The sequence below is a fragment of the Globicephala melas genome, chromosome 17 (assembly GCF_963455315.2).
Source record: "Globicephala melas chromosome 17, mGloMel1.2, whole genome shotgun sequence".
Lineage (NCBI taxonomy): Eukaryota > Metazoa > Chordata > Mammalia > Artiodactyla > Delphinidae > Globicephala > Globicephala melas.
In genome coordinates, this window is record NC_083330.1 from 38,473,798 (window position 1) to 38,495,228 (window position 21,431).

At 35.7% G+C, this 21,431-nt stretch overlaps 1 protein-coding gene and 1 pseudogene across 2 annotated transcripts in view; one reads left to right on the forward strand and one right to left on the reverse strand.

The window, feature by feature from the left end:
- Window positions 1-1,963: 1,963 nt before the first annotated feature.
- Window positions 1,964-21,431, reverse strand: part of VIRMA (vir like m6A methyltransferase associated) — a 61,329-nt gene continuing 41,861 nt past the window's right edge. The window contains exons 17-24 of one of the 2 annotated variants that reach the window (XM_030862894.2): window positions 18,547-18,679; window positions 8,869-9,021; window positions 7,932-8,092; window positions 7,192-7,288; window positions 5,358-5,524; window positions 4,359-4,690; window positions 3,339-3,482; window positions 1,964-2,315 (exon numbers count right to left, since the gene is read on the reverse strand). In XM_030862894.2, the coding sequence (XP_030718754.2) occupies window positions 2,161-2,315; window positions 3,339-3,482; window positions 4,359-4,690; window positions 5,358-5,524; window positions 7,192-7,288; window positions 7,932-8,092; window positions 8,869-9,021; window positions 18,547-18,679 (1,342 nt within the window). In that variant the 3' untranslated portion in view covers window positions 1,964-2,160. The remainder of the gene's footprint in view (window positions 2,316-3,338; window positions 3,483-4,358; window positions 4,691-5,357; window positions 5,525-7,191; window positions 7,289-7,931; window positions 8,093-8,868; window positions 9,022-18,546; window positions 18,680-21,431) is intronic. The other variant, XM_030862896.2, reaches the window with a different exon arrangement.
- LOC115856541 (nascent polypeptide-associated complex subunit alpha pseudogene) lies at window positions 16,465-17,077 on the forward strand (annotated as a pseudogene).

Sequence of the window (21,431 nt, forward strand, 5' to 3'; positions counted from 1 at the left end):
ACTTGAAACTTTTCCTGAAATCTCTTAACGTAAAAAAAATTTTGCAAATAATACATATACCTATTCTACCAAAGTACTCATAAAACTGATGTTTATTTTTGAAGGTACGTGGTCTTACATACACATCCCCCAGTACCTATCTGGCTCACTTCTGAAATGACTAAAACAGACTGGTAGGTCTTTGGAACTCCACTTCCATGGAATAAATTAATAGGATCTCTAATACCATTCAACCTAAGAAGTAGCTTCTTAGCTCTCCATGACGCAAAGGAGAAGTAAAGAATTAGGAGCCAGCCAACCTGGTTTTAAATCCTGTTTCTATCGCTTTCGAGTAAAGTTCCTCAACTTTCTCCATCTGTGAAGTTAGGATAATACCTCCTTTGCTGGACTGAGTGATATATGCCTGGTATTAATTTGCTTCTACATTAATAATTTATTACTTTGGCTGGCCTGAATTACTGGGTACTAACCTAACAAACAAGCAGCAACGGCTCTCTGATATTTGAGTTTATATTCAACCTAAAGCTTAAAAAAGAAAATCAAGAAACATATCTATATATGGCCATATACTCTTATTAAGAAACATAATTATTTAAACAATTATTTTTACATATATTGTGTCAGACATTAAGGACAAACTTCAAATTCTATCTAGTGTGAAAAATGCATATTTAGAGAAAATGAGCTTATTAGTTTCAGGATTAAAAGGGGTTTAGGTTACCTTGGGTTTTTGAGGCCATTAGTTATGAAAAAATTTCCGTTACCTTTCACTTAAATAACAGAATCTTTAGAACTGAGTTTTTCTTCAAGGTTTTCCTAGCAAACAAACTTTCCATTCACTCACAAATAGCTCGACAAAACAGCATTATAAAGGGATGGAATGAGACTCATATACTCCTTTGTTGTTTAAGAGAAGTCTATATTTTCTTTGTTTGTTTGTTTGTTTTTTGCAGTACGCGGGCCTCTCACTGTTGTGGCCTCTCCCGTTGCGGAGCACAGGCTCCAGATGCGCAGGCTCAGCGGCCATGGCTCACGGGCCCAGCCGCTCTGCGGCATGTGGGATCTTCCCGGACCGGGGCACGAACCCGTGTCCCCTGCATTGGCAGGCGGACTCTCAACCACTGCGCCACCAGGGAAGCCCAGAGAACTCTATATTTTATGCCAGATTATACAGGCTCAGTGTGATATCTCTTGAGGAAAATATGACTATTTTCTCAAAGTATAAACTTCATTTCTGTATATAAAGTATAGATTTTATTAGATGTTTCTGATTTCCAAAATAACAGTATTAGGATATGCCTCATTTTAGGCTTTAAAAAACTGCATAATAAAATAGTGTAAGTAGGTATAAAGCTAAAACACAAAGCACGTATGTATTTCTTTCTAGCGTAAAGGAGAAGAGTGTCATGTTTCTTTCTGAACAGCTAAAAGGTTCCCAAAATTGCACTAGGTCACCCTAGTAAATTAACATGAGTGCCACATGACATTTTAAATTTTTGAGAACACATCTGTTGGACACAACACAAAATGCTAGCTCGAGGTAGTTTACATTTTCAGTGTTAGATAACATTATATTCCTTCCCATGGCAGTGCATCTTTACAAAACTGAATTTTCAGCAGTTGAAGTAAGTACTACGCAAAAATCATAGTGGAACAGGAATACTGGCAGTGTTCAAGCTGATTCCAAGGTTTGAGAAGTTGTGCAGCAACCACCATTACTTGTTAAATTCTTATTAAGTTGTTTGCACCTAACTGCTTAATAAATGGAATCATTAGGCATTTCTTTTGGCCTGGTGTATTGTGAAAAAACTATAGAAACAGTAAAGGGCAACATGAGCTGAGAAAGTATTGGGGACGTCTGTGGTATATGCAAGAAATACACTAAAACAAAAACGTTATTTCACTGTTCATTTTCTACCTAAGAGATTTTCTAAATAGTCATATAAGAAGGGGAAAAAATATATACAAACATACAAAGTTTTGATTTTTATTGAAATCTTGTGTTAGGTATCAAACAAAATTTGCTTTCTTCAGATAAAAATATTCTCTCAGATGTATCCAGATAACTGCTAAGTCTAAATTGGTCCTCCAATGTCTTGTTTTATTTTTACTGTCCTCATGAAATGTTCATATACACTTAGGATGTTCCAAAAAAATGTTTTATCGTGTAAAGGACCGTACATGACGACCTCTACCACTGCCTCCACTAACAAACTTTCCTCTTGAGCCTCCACTGCCGCTATTTGCACTTGCCCAGGAAGGCCCCAGTCCCCCACGACCTCTGGAAGCACGGTCACGAGGACTTGGGCGATAGCCTATAAAAGAAAAGAATATAATTTTTAGTTGCAACATCCTTTCCTTTCCCATGACATAAATACTAATCTATACCACCGAGCTCAAACCAAGACAGGGATTACTGTTTGCTCCTTTAAAACCCAAGTGTAAGTTCTGTGAATGTGTTGAAGACCACTGAGTTGTCCACTTTAAATAGGTAAATTGTCTAAACATAAGAATTACATCTCAAATACAGCTGTTATTTAAAAAATGTCCATTTGGGACTTCCCTGGTAGTCCAATGGTTAAGAATCCGCGCTTTCACTGCAGAGGCACAGGTGTGATCCCTGGTAGGGGAACTAAGATCCCGCATGGTGTGTGGTGCAGCCAAAAAAAAACAAAAAATGTGCATTTGAAACCAAAAGCTACATCTGACCAGAATTTTGGACTTGACATAGGAATGTTTTGGGGGGGGGGGGGAAAGGTTATATGCTTACATACACAAGACAATACTGTAAACAGAAACAGAATACAGTTGACCCTTGAACAACTCAAGGGTTAATCCAAGTATAATTTATAGTTGGCCCTCATATCCAGAGCTTCCTCTGCAACCTAGATTTCAACCAACCATGGATCCTATTTATTGTTTAAAATATCCACATATAAGTGGACAACCCTTGCAGTTCATACCTTCATTGTTCAAGACTCAACTTATTAAAAAAAAAAAAAAGTCAACTTATATACTCTATGAAGACACCTCAGTTTACTTTGGTCAAAAAGGTACCTTAAGGATTGATTTCCCTTCTTTACTGAACTATTAAAAAACAGCACATCAATATGGAACTACTCATTATACACACATAGTTCAGAATCTAAAATTCTGAGTATTTACACAGAAGACGTACATTGGACACTCACTCACAGAAATAAAATTAAATTGACTTTAGAATTATATGTCTACATTCTAAAATATTCTCTCCCAGAATGAGAATATATGACATTCAACAATCTGAAAAGGATTCACCTCCCTCTCTCTCAGAAGTATCAAGTAAGAAGAAAGTGTACCTGTAGAACTAAGTGGTCGTAATGGTGGAAGAGGGCCCCTGTTAAAATTGCTCTGGCCTCCACGACTTTCATTGTAAGTTCCTCGAGGAGTATTCTGAGCACTCCAACTGGAACCTCTTGTTCCCTCCCGACGACTGTAGTTTCCTAAACATAGGCAACATGATCAAAATCTACTTTTTCCACAACTTCAACTGGATTAAGGAAGATATGACATGTTTTTCTTAATTTTCAAAAGCAATGGAAGAGAAACTATGAAATTTTGTACACGGAATAAAGGTAGAGTGGCAGCATCATATGTAGTCAGAAGCAGAGGCTCTGGAGCCAGACTGCCAGGGTTCAAATACTGGTTCTGCCACTTATATTTTACGTGTCCTGGTCAGCTAACTGACAAGTTTTCTCTTCTATTAAGTGGGGCTACTAAAAGAACCTATCTCATCAGGTTGATAAGAGTATTACATGCAAAGTGTTTAAAACAGTTCCTAACAAAGTTATGGGTTTATTATTAATGTAAACACCTATGCTCTTTTGCTCCCACCCTCTTAACTCAGAAGCATGAAAACATGTCATCAATCCACTAGTAAAATATAATTTCTATAAGTTTATATTTTAGAACTCAGACTCTAAAATCTTGAAAAATTTAAAACAGATTAAATATATCATTAGGAAGCAAGTAGATAAGAGAATCAATGGTGAACTACACAGAACAATCCTAAGGGAACTGTTGATAAATACAACTGTGAAAATTATGTATGGATATTATTCAGAAAGGATAAACACAATTCTCAACGTAAAAAGGAAAATAATTAGCCAATACTTCTTTTAAAATCATCGCTAAATATGCAATTAATCAAAAATTAAATTAAAAGATGATTTTTCCTATACAATAAAGGACTTTGCAAATAGTACCATTGGCCTAGAGCCAGATTAACTCTAGTAACAGAAAAATACTTTATCTGAATTGCTTCTATTCAATATTCTAATATTAGAATAACTCATTAGAAAACATACATAATTCATTACCTTTTGAAGCAGGTGGTGTAAAAAACCTATTCTGACTGTGAAAAGCACCCCGTCCTCCCCGATTGCCTGAAAATCCACCACGAGAAGAAATCTTCTGAGATACTTTGAGTGGCCGTTTCGGTGGGGGTATTCCATCTTGAGGGACCACTTCTTTACTTTCGGCTGCAACAAAGTCATCCACATGCATAGACGGTGGTCTGCTTGTGTTCTGTTTTCTCTGACGAAAAATATCATGAGGTCGTATACCCTGTCCAAATCCTCCCCTGCCCCTTCCTCTTGGTGGTGGCACAACATGAGCTCGTTTGGCAGGTTCAATGTATTCAGATTTTCCACTATGAAAACAAAAATACTCCATGAAAACTTTCTCCTTTACACATTTCCAGTGAAAATATAAGTCAATCTTTGCAATACTGAAAACTATATATCAATTATTTCTTATCCCAATTTTGTTACTGCAAATATCTCTACGACTTGCCAGGGAAATACAACAAAACTAGCTAAGAATGGTACTCACATTTTATTGATATGACTAACAATTGTTTAAAATAATCCAGTTTGCTCTTTTTCAAACCTTCTGAACTCTCATTAAGTACAACAATATAGTATAAGTGTACCAGGTATGTCCTGGCCAAATTACTATCTTTTAAAAAATTCAAGGGCTTCCCTGGTGGCGCAGTGGTTGAGAGTCCGCCTGCCAGTGCAGGCGACACGGGTTTGTGCCCGGGTCCGGGAGGATCCCACATGCCGCGGAGCGGCTGGGCCCGTGAGCCATGGCCGCTGGGCCTGCGCGTCCGGAGCCTATGCTCCGCAACAGGAGAGGCCACAACAGTGAGAGGCCCGCGTACGGCGCAAAAAAAAAAAAAAAATCAAAACAATATGCATGACTCAAGTATTATGCCAGCTTCCTTTCTCCTTTAATAGTCATGTGTCTATCAAAACATATTAAAATAAATAAGCTTATCTGACCCCAACCAAGATCTTTATTAAAAGAAATTTTACCTTGAAGTTATAAAGGTCTCATGCTTGTGCTTCCCAAGTTTGAACCCTTTAGTAGTCTTGGTTCTTCCTGGAGATGATGGTTCCGACAAAAACGAGCGCTCTAATTCCGAGTGCAAGTCAAAGTCACTACAACATTTTTCAGAGAGCTCAATCAAGTCAACCTTTACCTGCAGTCATAAAAATGAAACAAAACCACAGATATATCTTAAATGTAACTATTAATGTGACATTACATTTTAAATGTACTATTAACATAACATTTGATTACAGGAATTCTTATCTCCTATAAACTATATTTGAGTCTCATAATAAATCAATGATAGGTCCTTCATCGTTTCAAAACCCAACACCATTGGTAGTTTTAAAAAAAAATACTTTAGGAATTCAGCTGCTTTCATTTGGGGGTGGGGTAGGTAGCATTCCTACTCACAGAAGGGCTATTAGTCTGGGAAACCTCTGCTGTCTGACAAGGATCTCAGTATTTCTCTATATAAAGTAACAATGGAGTATCTCCAGAACTTTTCCAAAATAATCTGAAAATAACATACTCCACAAGCCTTGTATAGTCACTACATATTATAAAAGGATTCTGTGCCACAGATCTCCTAGTTCTATGAATTTAATGAGGTTCCAACCTAAGTCAACTTTCAGAAGAATGAAAATTATGTTTAAGTTTTATTCAAATTAATCAAACCTAAAAGACCAAAAATTTCCCTAAACCCCATAAGGTCATAACCATCATCTCAAGACAGCTGTGATTCAACATAGTTAGAACAAATATTTTCAACCTGTGATGCCAAATATGGTAACCACTAATTACAAGTGCCTACTTAAATTTAAATTAATTAAATCAAAATAGAATTCAATTCCTTAGTCGTACTAGCAACATTTCATTGCTCAAAAGTCACATGGGGCTAGTGGCTAACTGGACAGGGCAGATTATAGAACATTTCTCTCACTACAGTTCTAAAGAATCACTGAACAACTTACACTAAAGAAAAAAAATTGTTTAATGCAATTTTAATTCAATTGCATGTGATATCTTAAAGAAGGAAAAGGAGTTCTCAATACACCAAATACACCTTAAATATGAAGCAAATCATTCTTTTAGTTTTATTGTCCATAATGAATACTAGCATTTTTTGGACCAGGGAATATCCAAATATATTTCTTTCTTTGAGTATCCACTCTTCTTCTGGAGTACCCTTCCTCTTGATTTACAAATAAATCTGATGTTATCGAAAAAATATATATATTTTTAAATCAAGAAAAAACAATATATGGTACAATAAGATGTGACTGAAATCGTCCTCCCTATGAGAATCATTAAACAGACTGCATTAAAATCTTTAACTATACTTTTACCTATTCAGTATTACGTTAAAGAATGTCCATTTGGATTCATACTGTATTATTTTAACAAATATATTTTTTACATTTCCCCAAATTAAGAGCAGATACCACAAGAGAGCAGATTCCTCCCTTTAAACCCAAATATAGGAATTAATTATAATTTTGTGGGATACTATTCTATACCCTACAAATATAAGAAACCAAAGTGCTTCAGAGTACATACGCAAAAATGTGATTTTCCACTCATTCTCAAATATACAGATCACTAACTAGAAAGAGGCAAAACAGGTAGCATATAAAAACGAAGAGTCCTGGACACCATTAAGTGGGCAACTGACATAAAAATAATGCAGTACTAGTCCCAAGACAGACTTTTAACAGCCATATAATATATAATCTATTTTAGTCCTAACAATATGCAAAGAAACAAAAACATCAACAGAATTTTTTTCTAAATATTTAGTAATAAAATTACTTATACCAAATCCAGATCTGTATCAATCTCTTCAGCCTGAAATGGAGTGAACCACATAGATTTCAACTGATCATCCATGACATCAGCTAGCACATATGCAGTTCTAGAATACAGAAAGTATTTGTTAAAAAGCAGAATTCCAAAACTAAATATTTTAGCTTAACTTCTAAGTAAAACATGTGAACAGCACAATTAAAAATATTACCCTCTAAAAGTATTAGTAAGATTTGTACTTAAAAAGACTCCTTCAAGAAGCTATTTAAGAATTAAGTATTCTTAAAAACCAGTAACTTGGAAATTAATCCTGTTATGACAAATTTTGATCTTTCAATAAAATAAAACAAAAAGCCAAGTTTATAACACTGTACCAATGTGTAATTTTTCCAAATTTAGAGAATAATTTCATCATATTAAATATTCATTATGCTCTAAAAGGACAGTGCTCCAAAGATCAAGAGACATATCCTCTAGATCAGGGATCAGTAAACTATGACCCCCATTCTGCCAGCCTGTTTTTGTACAGCCTGCAAGCTAGGAATGGTTTGCACATTTTTAAAGCTTTTTTAAAATAAACAAAAGACAAGCAAAAAGCTACAGAAGTATATGCAACAGAGACTGAATGTGGCCTGCAAAGTCTAGATTTCTTATTATCTAGCCCTTAGAAAAAAATAAGTTGCTGGCCCTCTCTAGATCCCAGCCATTAAATATACAATATCTATTCAACCACAAAACATTGCTTGTTTTACCTATTGTTAAACAGATTCTGGAGAGATTCTGGAGCTGAAAGTACTGGTTCTACATCCTGGTCACCAAGAGGTAAAGGATCACCCGATGACTCCAGCATCTGCTTAAGTCCAACCACATTGTCCAACAAAGAATCCAGATTGTCATCATCTTTTGAATGCTCCTAGATACAAACAAAAGCAGAATAAGAAGGTGCAGGTAAAACCTGAACATTTATGCCCATCATCTACTGACTCTTTAGTAGAAAAGGTGGTGTTATTTCACTACTAAGAAATTTGGAACACCATCAAGAAATTATCAACTTAACATTAAATATATTAAAATAAAACAAACACCAAAAATGATTGTTGTTACTTCTAAAGAGTGGTAGCAGGGGGCACCCTGCATTCAAACAATAGATAATTCAAAAAGTACTGCCTTCATGTACTCCTTAAAATTCATAATAGTATGGGGACTTCCCTGGTGGCACAGTGGTTAAGAATCCACCTGCCAATGCAAGGAACACGGATTCAATCCCTGGTCTGGGAAGATCCCACATGCCGTGGAGCAACTAAGCCCACGCGCCACAACTACTGAGCCCATGCGCCGCAACTACTGAAGCCCGCATGCCTAGAGCCCGTGCTCTGCAACAAGAGAAACCATCACAATGAGAAGCCCGCGCACCACAACGGAGAGTAGCCCCCACTCGCCGCAACTAGAGAAAGCCCGCGCACAGCAACAAAGACCCAATGCAGCCAAAAATAAAACATAACAAAATTTTTTTAAAAATTCATAATAGTATGGAAGACTTCACTCCAAATTATTAATTCAGAGTATAAATACCCGACTGAGAGTTCACTGTTTTAAAAAGTCACTAAGAAAACTTGTACAAGTCAAACTGAGAAGAAAATATGTCTTGGGAATGAGCTCTTCTTATTTTGTTTTGTTTTGTTTTTTTACCAAAACAAGCTTCTCTAGTTCAAGGAACAAATTTTCTGGACTTTCTTCTTTGCTTTGTAGAAGCTGTTTTAACTCTGCAGCATTAATACTCATCGTCCGTGATGGATGAGCTCCCTCTACTTCCATGAGACCACTATCATCTCCACAACATCCCTGTAAATGTCACACACAAGTTAAATTTGAGAGCAGAGAAATTTGCAAAAAATGCTTCCAAACTTACTCAGATATTTAAGACTGCTGCAATCTTCCCCTCAATGTTTTTGTTTTTACATCAGTATGAATGGCTAGTTTTAAGAATTAGTCAGCTCAAAGCTGAAACAAGTTTTCTTTGAGTTAAGACTCACAAAATAAATAGGTAAACACTTGTATTCAAATTACTGGCACCAAGATTTCTCAACAAAAATATCCAATGACAAATACACAGGCACTTGCAGGAAACGTAATACATTAATTGATACTCAAGTTAATAAAATGCCTGCTATAACAGAGAACTAATGAAAGCTGAATTTGTTTTTCTGGAGATAAGGCAAACAACTAAAGAAAACAGTAACTATCATATTTAAGACTATGTGCGGTCATACAGAAAGTTAACATTTTCTGCTTTAAAAAGTATGCCACATAGGGCTTCCCTGGTGGCGCAGTGGTTGAGAGTCCGCCTGCCGACGCAGGGGACATGGGTTCGTGCCCCGGTCCGGGAGGATCCCACATGCCGTGGAGCGGCTGGGCCCGTGAGCCATGGCCGCTGAGCCTGCGCGTCCGGAGCCTGTGCTCTGCGATGGAAGAGGCCACAACAGTGAGAGGCCCGCGTACCGCAAAAAAAAAGTATGCCACATAATAAAATGAATATGGGAATGGTGAAAAAAATTCACTAGGCAAAACAAATCTCAGTTCATGACAATAAATCCATCCATATTGTCACATATGAAAGAACACTTAAGTAGTTTCAAATCTTCAGAACATGGCCCTGTTTTAAATGGTTCAACATGAATATTGGTCCTACCAATCCAAATGTAAGAGTCAGTATTTTTAAATTAACAGTAACAATTAAAATTTGTTAAAAAAAAAAAATTTGTTTGTAGCTCCTACCATTTGTCCTATAACTGGACACATTTCGGTGAAAACTAAATGAAAATTATTCTTCACAGATTCCCACTCAAACTGATACTGTGCTTGAAGCACACTTGTTCCTTTCAGAAAACACTAGACTGAGGAAGTCATTTACATTGTACTATGGAAGAGAACATACAGTTTTAATAAGAAATTAATAAACCATTATGTCTACAAGGGTTTTAACTGCTCTGTTTGGAGGTAGCAATGAAGACTAGGTTGACGATGGTCTAGTTCATGTTTTATTTTTTAAAAATTAAACTAAATGAGTTAAAAGCAATTAAAATGCACTAACAGACTGTGAACAGTTATCTTTAAAGGAACTGTTCCCTACATGTTGTTAAAATGTATGAATTACAGACTAAATTTATTTTATAGAAATAAGTATATTAACCAGAATACAAATTATCAAGGCATCTATCTGACTTCTTTCCTCACTCTTAGTTTTTCATACCACTTTAACCAGAGGTGGGAAGTTCAGTATAGCTGAATCAGAAAGTATTATAATGATTATTATTTTTAAACGTCAGGGAAAACAGAAGAAAATCAGTTTTTTAAAAGAGAGGGGAAAAACTATGAACTAATTAAAATATTTGGAATGATGTAAAATTTTCACCTCTACTATCTTGCTTTTTCATTATTATAAACAGAAACAGTTTTAAACAACATAAAATGCATTTTAAATTCTATTCTACCTACTTGTTATTAAAAGTAGTCTTAGAAAATCTAAGGTCAAATTTATCACAATTTGATGTTTTCTATATATACATTACTGTGAGAAGTAATAAAAGAATTTTTAAGGAGATTTTTTAAGCTACACAGTTATTTCAGAAAAATGAAAATTCTATCAAATTTGTGATACCATTTCAAATCTCCTTAATCATTTGTCAAACACTTCAACTATTAAATTATACAAGACACTGTACAATTACACTGCGAAAAAGCTAGTAAGACATGGTCTCTGACCTAAGTGACCTAACAGTCAGATAGTGGAGTAGGAAATGGTAAATAGGCATATAAATGATCTATAAAAAGAAATCATTCAATAACATGCTGTGAAGTGTACAGAAAGAAAAGTAATATCAAAAGGCTTCACAAATTGGGATGCATTAAAATAGGCACTAAAAATAGGCACTATAAATAGGCATAGTTTGACCAGGGTGGGGTGGGGGGGGGAGGATGGGAGAGGGAGAGGGGGAGAGGGGGAGAGGGGGAGAGGGGGAGAGGGGGAGAGGGGGAGAGGGGGAGAGGGGGAGAGGGGGAGAGGGGGAGAGGGGGAGAGGGAGAGGGAGAGGGCAACAAACTAAGAGAAGCATGGCCAAGGAGATACATATAGTAGATGAGACTTATGGATGATGGCTCCCAGCAAGGGAGAAGAAGTGTTTGCAAAGGTAACTTTTTGGCCATACAGTGAATAGTCTTGAATGTCATGCTAAAAAGTTTGGAATTTATTCTACAGATATGAAAAGGTATTGTAGGGTAGAGTGATATGATCCGATGTCTGCTTTAGGAAGTTATGAACTCACACAAAACTATTTAGAATGTACCAAAGAAGTAAATGGAAGGAAACTGGAAAGAAGGCTGATACAGTACTCTGCAAGAAAATATCAATAAACAGCTAAGAGTTATACAAAAACTGAATATAAATTCTGGAGTGGAAAAGTACAATGAGTGAAACAACAAATTCACTAGAGGGACTTCCCTGGCAGTTCAGTGGTTAAGACTTCGCCTTCCAATGCAGGGGTTGTGGGTTCGATCCCTAGTTAGGGAGCTAAGATCCCACATGCCTCTCAGCCAAACAACCAAAACATAAAACAGAAGCATTATTGTAACAAATTCAATAAAGACTTGAAAAATGGTCCACATCAAAAAAAAATCTTTTAAAGGAAATATTTATTTATTTGGCTGTGTCGAGATCTTTAGCCTGCGGCATGCAAACTCTTAGTTGCAGCATGTGGAATCTAGTTCCCTAACTAGGTATCAGACTCTCGCCCCCTGCATTGGGAGCACAGGGTCTTAGCCACTGGACCACCAGGGAAGTGCCCTCCCCCAAAAAAATCTTTAAAAAAAAAAAAATCCACTAGAGGGGCTCAACAGCAGATTTGAGCTGGCAAAAAAAAAGAATCAGTGAACTTGAAGAGGGTCAAATAAGATTATCCATTTTAACGAACAGAAAGAAAAAAGAATGAAGAACAAGCATAGCCTCAGAGACTTGTGAGGTACCATCAAGAACACCAACACACACATAATAAAGAGTCTCAGAAGAAGAAAGAAAGAGTCAGGAAAAAATATCTAAAGAAATAATGACTGAAAACTACCCAAATATGATGAAAACATTACACTTTGAAGAGGATCAACAACCTCCAAGTAGAATGAACTCAAAGAGATCCACTCTTAGACACATCATGATCAAACTGTCAAAAGCCAAAAAAAAAAGAGAGAATCTTGAAAGCAGTAAGAGAGAGGTGACTCAACTAATAAAATATTAACAACTGATTTACTGTCAGAAACTACAGAAGGCAGAATGCAGTAGGAAAACATATTCAAAGTGCTGAAAGAAAAACACTATCAACAAAGAATTCTATAACTTACAAAACTATCCTTCAAAAATGAGGGAGAAATAAAGACACTCTCAATTCTTTTTTTTAAGTGAGAGAGAATCTGTCACTAGCAAACCTACTCTACAAAAACTACTAAAAGGAGTCCTGCTGGTTGACATGAAAGGATATTAGACAGTAACCTGAACCCACATGAAGAAACAGTATGTCAGTAAAGGTTAGGTAAAAGGCAGTATAAACGTATTTTTGTTTGTAACTCTTTTCTTCTCCTATCTGAATTAAAAAACAGAATAAAGCAATAATAATAAAACTGTGAAGATGGACTCACAATGTATAAAAATGTAATTAGTATGATAACAGCACAGGAACAAAGCTATATTGTAGCAGTTTTTGTATACTACTGAAATTATGTTGGGATTAATCAGAAAGAGACTATTAAATTAAGGTGTTAAATGTAGTATCCAGGGCAACCACTAAGAAAATAACTTCTTTAAAAAAGGTAAAAGAGAGAAAAAGGAAATTAAAACAGCACAGTAGAAAGCATCTGTTTAAAGCAAAAAAAAAAAAAAAAAAAAGGAGATAAAGAAAAACAAAAAGATATGTAGGAAGTAAAGAGCAAAACAGCAGACATAAATCCTCCCTGCCAATAATTAAACATTAATGGTTTGAATATACCAATCAAAAGGGAAAAATTGGCAGAATGTAAAAAACAAAACAAAACCTGATCCAACTATGCTGTCTATAAGAGACACACTTTAGATTATAAAATACAAACAGGCTCTACGTAAAAGGGTAGGAAAAAATATACTATACAAACAATAACCAAAATAAAGCTAGAGTGGCTATACCAATAATACAAAATAAAAGTTTAGACAAAAGCTATTACTAGAGACAAAGAAGGACATTTTATAACAACGAAAGGGTTGATCCATCAGGAAGATATAACAATTATGAACATATATGCACCTGACAATAGAGCCCGGAGATGCATGAAACAAAAACTGACAGAAGTAGAAGGAGAAAGAGACAATTCAACAATAGTTGGAGACTTCAGCATCCCACTTTCAGCAGTGGATAGAACAACTAGACAGAAAATCAACAAGGAAGCAGAAGGCTTAAACAACTATAAACCAACACTCGTAACAGACCTGTATAGAACATCCCTCCAAATGGCAGCAGAAGACACCTTCCTCTCAACTGCACATGAAACATTCTCCAGGATAGAAAATAGCCCTAGGCTGTAAAAGTAGCCTCAATAAATTTAAATGGATTGAAATCATACAAAGTATGGTCTTTGGCCACAATGGAATAAAACTAGAAGTCAGTTACAGAAGGAAATTTGGGAAATTCACAATTATGTGGAAATTAAACACACTCCTAAATAGCCAAGGGGCCAAAGAAGAAAAATTAGAAAATATTTGGATAGGAACAAAACCAAAAACATGACATACCAAAGGCAGTGCACAGAGGGAAATTTATAGCTGTAAATACTTATATTAATAATGAAGAAAGATCTCAAATCAATAACCTAACCTTCCAAGTTAAGAAACTAGCAAAAGAAAAGTAAATTATCCCCAAAGCAAGTAAAAGGAAGGAAACAATAAAGATTAAAGCAGAAATAAATAAAATAGAGACTAGAAAACAGAAGAAAATCAAAGAAACCAAAATGTGGTTATTTAGAAAGATCAACAAAAGTGACAAACCTTCAGCTAGACTAACAAAAGGGGAGAAAAAAGGAGAGAAGACTTAAATTATTAAAATCAAGAATGAAAAAAGCACCATCATTAACAACCTTACAGACATAAAAAAAGTTTATAAGGAAATATAAACATTTGTGTGCCATCAAGTTAGTAATGTAGTTGAATGAAGAGAAACAAATTCTTAAAAAGACACAAACTACTGAAACTGACTCAAGAAGATACAGAAAATCTGAACAGATTTATAAGTAAAACTATTTAATTAGTATCAAAAACGCTTCCAACAAGGAAAAGCTCAGGTGGCTTTATTGACGAATTCTACCAAATGTTTAAAGAATTAACAACAATCCACAAACTTCCAAAAAATGAAAGAGGAGAGAATACGTCCTAGCTCACTCTATGAGGCCAAAGATATCACAAGAAAGCTACATACCAATATCCCTATTGACTATAGACCCCAAATTCCTCAATAAAGTAAAGCAAACTGAATCTAGCAACATATCAAAAAGATAGTACACAACGAACAAGTGGTATTTATTCCAGCAATACAAGGTCAGTTCAGCATGTAAAAAGCAATCAATGTAAAATATAATACAGAGAAAGACAACATGATCATTTATTTCAATAGACACATAGAAAGTATTTAACAATATCCAACACCCTTTTTCATGATAAAAACACTCAGTGAACTAGGAATAGAAGGGGATTTCTTTGACCTGATTAAGGATATCTATGAGTAACCATAGCTAACATTGTATTTAATGGTGAAAGACTGAAAGCCTTCCCCCTAAGATTAGGAACAAGACAAAGATGTCAACTCTTGCTACTTTTATTCAACATGCAATGGAGGTTCTTGAGAGGACAATAAAGCAAGAAAAAGAAATAAAAGGTATCCAAATTGGAAAGGATACCCTCGTATTTAGAAAAGTCTAAGGAAACCACTAAAAACACTTTCAGAACTAATAAACAAGTTCAGCAAGGTTTCAGGACACAATATCAATATATGGAAACCAATTGCATTTCTAAACACTAGCAAAGAACATTCAGAAATGAAATTAAGGAACAATTCCATTTACAACAGCATTTTTTAAATTCCCAATTTAATTAGAGGCATAAACTTAACAAAAGAGGTACAAGACTTACACATTGAAAATTACGAAACATCATAGAAATATAGACAACCTAAATAAATGGAAAGCCATGCCATGTCCATGAATATGAAAACTTAATAGTACTAAGACAGTTATATTTCCAAAACTGACCTACAGATTCAATACAATCCCTATCAAAATCCCAGCAGTCTCTTTGCAGAAATTGACATAGAGACAGAAAAGGAGATTAGTGGTTGCCAGGAGCTAGGGGAAAGAAGTAATGGAGAGTTTCTGTTAATGGGCACACAGAGCTTCTCTGTGGAGTTATGAAAACATTCTGAAATTAGATAGTGGTGATGGTTGCACAATTCTATGAGTATACTAAACCCCACCAAATTGTTTAAAAGGGTGAATTTTATGGGATGTTATGAAAATGTTATGCAAAAAGGAGCAAAAAGGAGAAACCAAGGTAATAGCAGTGAAATACAAAATAAGGAATGAAGTATGAAAGGTTTTGTGAATGAAACTGACAAGAATGAGCAGCTGCTGAAGATGGTGAACAAAAGGGGAAAGTTAGCCAGTATTCATGGTTTCTAACTTGATGGTCAGGAAAGATCAATGGTATAAAAGCAGGGCACAGAAAAGATGAACCAAGTGTATGGGGAAAGATAACAAATTTGATTTTTGATATTCAGAGATTCTATCCACCAGAACGCAAGGGTAGACGGGAGAGGGAAACACAGAAGATGGAAAAGGAATCAGGCAGGTTATTAAAAGGGGTAAGATGTACCTCATAGATAGAAATGAAGTGATACAGGGGTATATTTTCCTCTGATTAAGGAAGAATACAACAGAGTAGAAAGAACAGGGAAAGAATCTAAGGGAGAGGGAAAGAATTTAGAAATTAAACAGGGTGGTACTGACCTCAATGAAGGAAGTAAGAAAAGCAAATTTATTGATGAGGGATGAATAAAAGCATTAATCAGCAGTCCTGAGAGCCCAGAAGAACCTGAACAGCATGAATGAACACTGGTTAGTCGTTTCTGATTAGAAACTGTTTAACTGATGACACGTTTAAGAAAACTGTCCTGCAACAGGCATGGGTCACGCTCTCACTTGCTCTCTTTCTGCCACCATCTTGGTTCCATGTTCCCCGCACAAAATGCCTGGTGAAGCCACAGAAACCGTCCCTGCTACAGAGCAGGAGTTGCCACAGTCCCAGGGTGAGACAGGGTCTCGAACAGAATCTGACAGTGATGAATCAGTACCAGAGCTTGAGGAACAGGATTCTACACAGGCAACCACACAACAAGCCCAGCTGGCAGCAGCAGCTGAAATCAATGAAGAACCAGTCAGTAAAGCAAAACAGAGTCAGAGTGAAAAGAAGGCACAGAAGGATATGTCCAAACTGGATCTTCGACAGGTTACAGGGGTTACTAGAGTCACTATCCGGAAATCTAAGAATGTCCTTTTTGTCATCACAAAACCAGAAGTATACAAGAGCCTAGCTTCAGATACCTACATAGTTTTGGGGGAAGCCAAGATCAAGGATTTATCTCAGCAAGCACAGTTAGCAGCTGCTGAGAAATTCAAAGTTCAAGGTGAAGCTGTCTCAAACATTCAAGAAAACACACAGACTCCAACTGTACAGGAGGAGGAGAGTGAAGAGGAAGAGACTGATGAAACAGGTGCGGAAGTTAAGGACACAGAATTGGTCATGTCACAAGCAAATGTGTCAAGAGCAAAGGCAGTCTGAGCCCTGAAGAACAACAGTAATATTGTAAATGCTATTACGAAATTAACAATGTAACCATCTGAAAAGAGGGACTTTTTTGGTGTTTCAAAAGAGTAACTGCAGCTGGGTTAGAAATCTGTACTGTTTTTATCATTAATAAAGTTATGGCTTCTTGTTGGATGAAAAAAAGAAAAAAAATCTGTCAAACTGATATTAACATGTCACTTAGCATCTGGTAAGACTAATAAGTGGTCTTCCATCAAGTAAGACACTAAAATCTCTTTAGAGTATGTAGCTACAGTCCTACTGTTAAATATACCAATCTTTCAGAATCAAAGCATCTGGTAAGTTTAATCACTTTAATAAACTACATATGACACAGAACAAATAATAATTTGCCAATAAAACTGGCACAACAATAACTACAAACACAACAGGCAGCCAAGAAGGGCTTACTGGAGGAAATATTCTCAGTATAAATTGTATGCCTAAGAGAAATATACTAAACAGTAAATTTAATTTTTTCTTATGAAATCATCACATACATTTATTTTGTTAATACTGTACTATACAGGTCCTCGATAACTCTTTCGAAACAGAAATCTTAAATATGAGCTGCATTTCTTAAATCAATGTTGACAGAATATCAAACCCATAGGATGTTAACAGCCATACACATACACATACACATACACACACACACAGACGCACAAGTATTCTGCAGGCAATACATTTGGACAAAACTGGATTAAATTGCAGTAAAGCAAGTTTCTATTCATCCAGGGCCTTTTAGAGCTTTTAATATACTAATGTGCAGTTGAGCTCCATCTGGGAGACATTCCCAAACTTATTTGACACTTTTTAAAGGCAGGCCTATTAGTGGCTTCTAGAATTGTGTCCACAATATATACCACAATTTTGATAAATACTAATGAGAGAAATTTTTAATTAGATTTTAACAATAAGATTTTAAAGCTAGGGAAATAATCTTTAATTGTATCTATGATGGATCCAAAATATTCCAGTATAATAAGCTTGACATTCACCCCAAAAATCACAACATCCAAAACAGAGCCAGTAAATGTACAATTAAGTGACACTAAGTAAATATTTGATTAAGAGACTGATAAAATTTGACTATTCTGACTGACTCTAGCAAGGTAACTCAATGTAAAGAATGAGGTAAAAAAATAAATGCACTATAGGTAGTATTTTTCTCTCTTTTAAGAAAATGTAAATCATAGAGTATTCACAAATTAATAATGATGCCTAATAAATTAGAGTTCAATAAATTCTACTCTTAAACATCTACTTTTTTGATAAATCAAAACCCCGTACTTATAGTGGGGTGAGGACACAGAAAAAAACAGTACTGTTAGTTCCAAGTTCCAAAAACCGTTATTCCAAGATATTTTTGAACCCAAGCGATTTTTTTAACATATGTAAAAGTTTATAAATATAAGAAATACCAAATACATATATATACTTACCATTGTATCAGAATTAAGAATCTGTCTCATAAATTCCAAAAATGAAGATGCAAGTTCACCCGTGTCTTTACTAAATGTGCTGACCACTCGTTTCAGTAAACTATGCAGAGCATTACTGTTTTTCCTTAAAGAACTGTAAATAAAGAAAATAGGCAATTTCTTAAAATTTGAGCATATAAATCTAGTATAAGAAATGAACTATCTCAGGAATTCCCTGGTGGTGCAATGGTTAAGAATCCACCTGCCAGTGCAGGGAATGCGGGTTTGAGCCCTGGTCTGGGAAGATCCCACATGCCGTCAAGCAGCTGAGTCCGTGTGCCACAACTACTGAGTCTGCACTCTAGAGTCCGTGACCCACAACTACTGAGCCCGTGTGCCACAACTTCTGAAGCCCACACACCTAGGGCCCATGCTCTGCAACAAGAGAAGCCACCACGAGAAGCTCGTGCACTGCAACAAAGAGTAGCCACCACTTGCCGCAACTAGAGAAAGTCCGCGCACAGCAACAAAGACCCAACGCAGCCAAAAATAAACAATAAATAAATTAATTAATTTTAAAAAATGAACTATATCAGTTCAGACAGCCTAAAATTTAGTAAAATTAAAATTTTACATTTCAAAAAATGTAAAAAAGTACTTTGGTGTTACCTGTCACACAAACTATTTAACAAAGCATTTTTTATAGTTGATATCTCCTTTTAAGGATAAACTTCAAAAACACTGAAAGAAAAAATTTTCCCCCAATAATAACGCTATAAAACTCAGCAAAATAAACTTGCAGGTTCCCTTTTTTACACTTTTTATAACCTGAGGATTTCTCTAACGTGAGGTTATAGCTGTCTCAAAAGCCTGACCAGAAAGCCTAACTTATGTAACTACAAAGAATGATTAACTTTATGACATTGTAATCTGACAGAAAGAAATTAAGGGTACAGAGTAGGCATCAGCAAATTTTTTATGTAAAGAGCCTGATGATAAATATTCTAGGCTTTATGGGGTTATACATAACTCAATCTGTTTCTCTCTATACAAAACATCAGTCTCAGTCACAACTACTCAACTGCTGATACAGTGGGAAAGCAGCTGCAGACAACACATAAATACTGGCTATGTTCCAAGAAAGGCTGGATTTGGCCTGTGGCCCACAATTTACCAACCCCTAATATAAAGAGATTTCAGCATAAGAAACAATCACGATATGTATTCAAAATCATGACAATATACAGCCCTGCTAAAATTATTCTATGCATTTACACAGTTCATAGTTGATCAAAAGAAAATTTCAAGATTTGGGTAAAGCAATACAAAAGAGAGAAAGAAGACTCGTGCTCTTGAGAGCTTGATAAAATAATAAAATGGACAAGGCACAACGAACAGGAATGATATTAAATACAGAGATAATACAATTAATGGAAAAAGTAAAGGTTCAAAATTGGACTATACCAATTACTAGCCTCTACTTATAACCTTAAGAAAGTGAACCTTACTTATACGGTCTATCAAAAACTGGGGTCCACTACACACCTTTTAGAATATCTACAATAAAAAAAAAAAACTAGCAATACCAAAATCTGGCATTTTGCTGGTAAACTTGTAGAGAAGTTGTCTATAAAAGGGTAGCACACTGGACTGCTGGGGTGATGTAGATAGCTCTGCATGGAAATGAGATGCTAGACACATGACTCTACTCATTTGTCAAAATCCACAGAACCGTGTATTATAAAACATGGGTGAGGTTACAAAGAAAGGGGGAAAGCTAGAATCAACCTTCTGATATTGTATTAGAATCAAAGTATCTGTATGGACTCATTTAAAAAAATACATACAGACAGGGACTTCTCTGGTGGTCCAGTGGCTAAGATTCCATGCTCCCAATGCAGGGGGCCCAGGTTCGATCCCTGGTCAGGGAACTAGATCCCACACACCGCAAATAAGAGTTCACATGCCACAACTAAAGACCCCGAATCCCGCAACTAGACTCCACATGCCTCAACTAAAAGATTCCACATGCCGCAACTAAAGATCCCGCAACTAAAGATGCTGCAACTAAGATCCAGCGCAGGCAGGCAGGCAGAAATACAGAAAGACAGACAGACAGACAGATAAATGGAAAGATATTTTTTAAGCACATACATAAAATAAGTAGATGAAAAAATAAACGTAGATTTGTGTATATGCATGATTTAGGACACATATATTTCCCAGCTCTAGCCAATAAGAAGAACCAAAATCAGTAACATAAGTTGAACAACAAAATAAATAACAATAGTGTTCAATTATTATACAAGAAAAAAAAGTCCATGAATCCATATTGATATACCCAAATAAGTAAATAAATGAGGGAAAAGTGATGAGTTCTTTCTTACAGAAGGACAATTAAATGAGAAAGGAATGAGAAAAATAGGAAATCACTATTAGAACACCACAGTAATAACTGCCACATGCCAAGATTCACTGATGGACAGTAAAATGAGTGGACGAAAGTTCTAAGTAGAAATAGGACATTTACATAGTCTCAAAGTATATTCTTCAAAATGTTTAGTACTTAAAAACAGAAAATTAGTAAGTTGGCTGTGCAGAATCCTGCAGACAGCACCTCAGTCAAGTGACCGAGGTTAATATCATCACTAATACACTATGTATTTTCTGATATGATGTACTCACAAAGGTACACTGCCTCTGTAGTATCCTTCTCAATAAAGCATAATCTCAATCTAATTATGAGAAAACGTAAGACAAAACTAAATTGAGGAACATTCTACAAATGCTCTCCAAAAATGTCAAGGTCATGAAAAATGAGGATACAGGAGACAAAGGATACATTAAAACTAAAAGCAAGGTAGGATCCTATCTTGGATCCTGAAACAGAAAAAGAACATTACTAG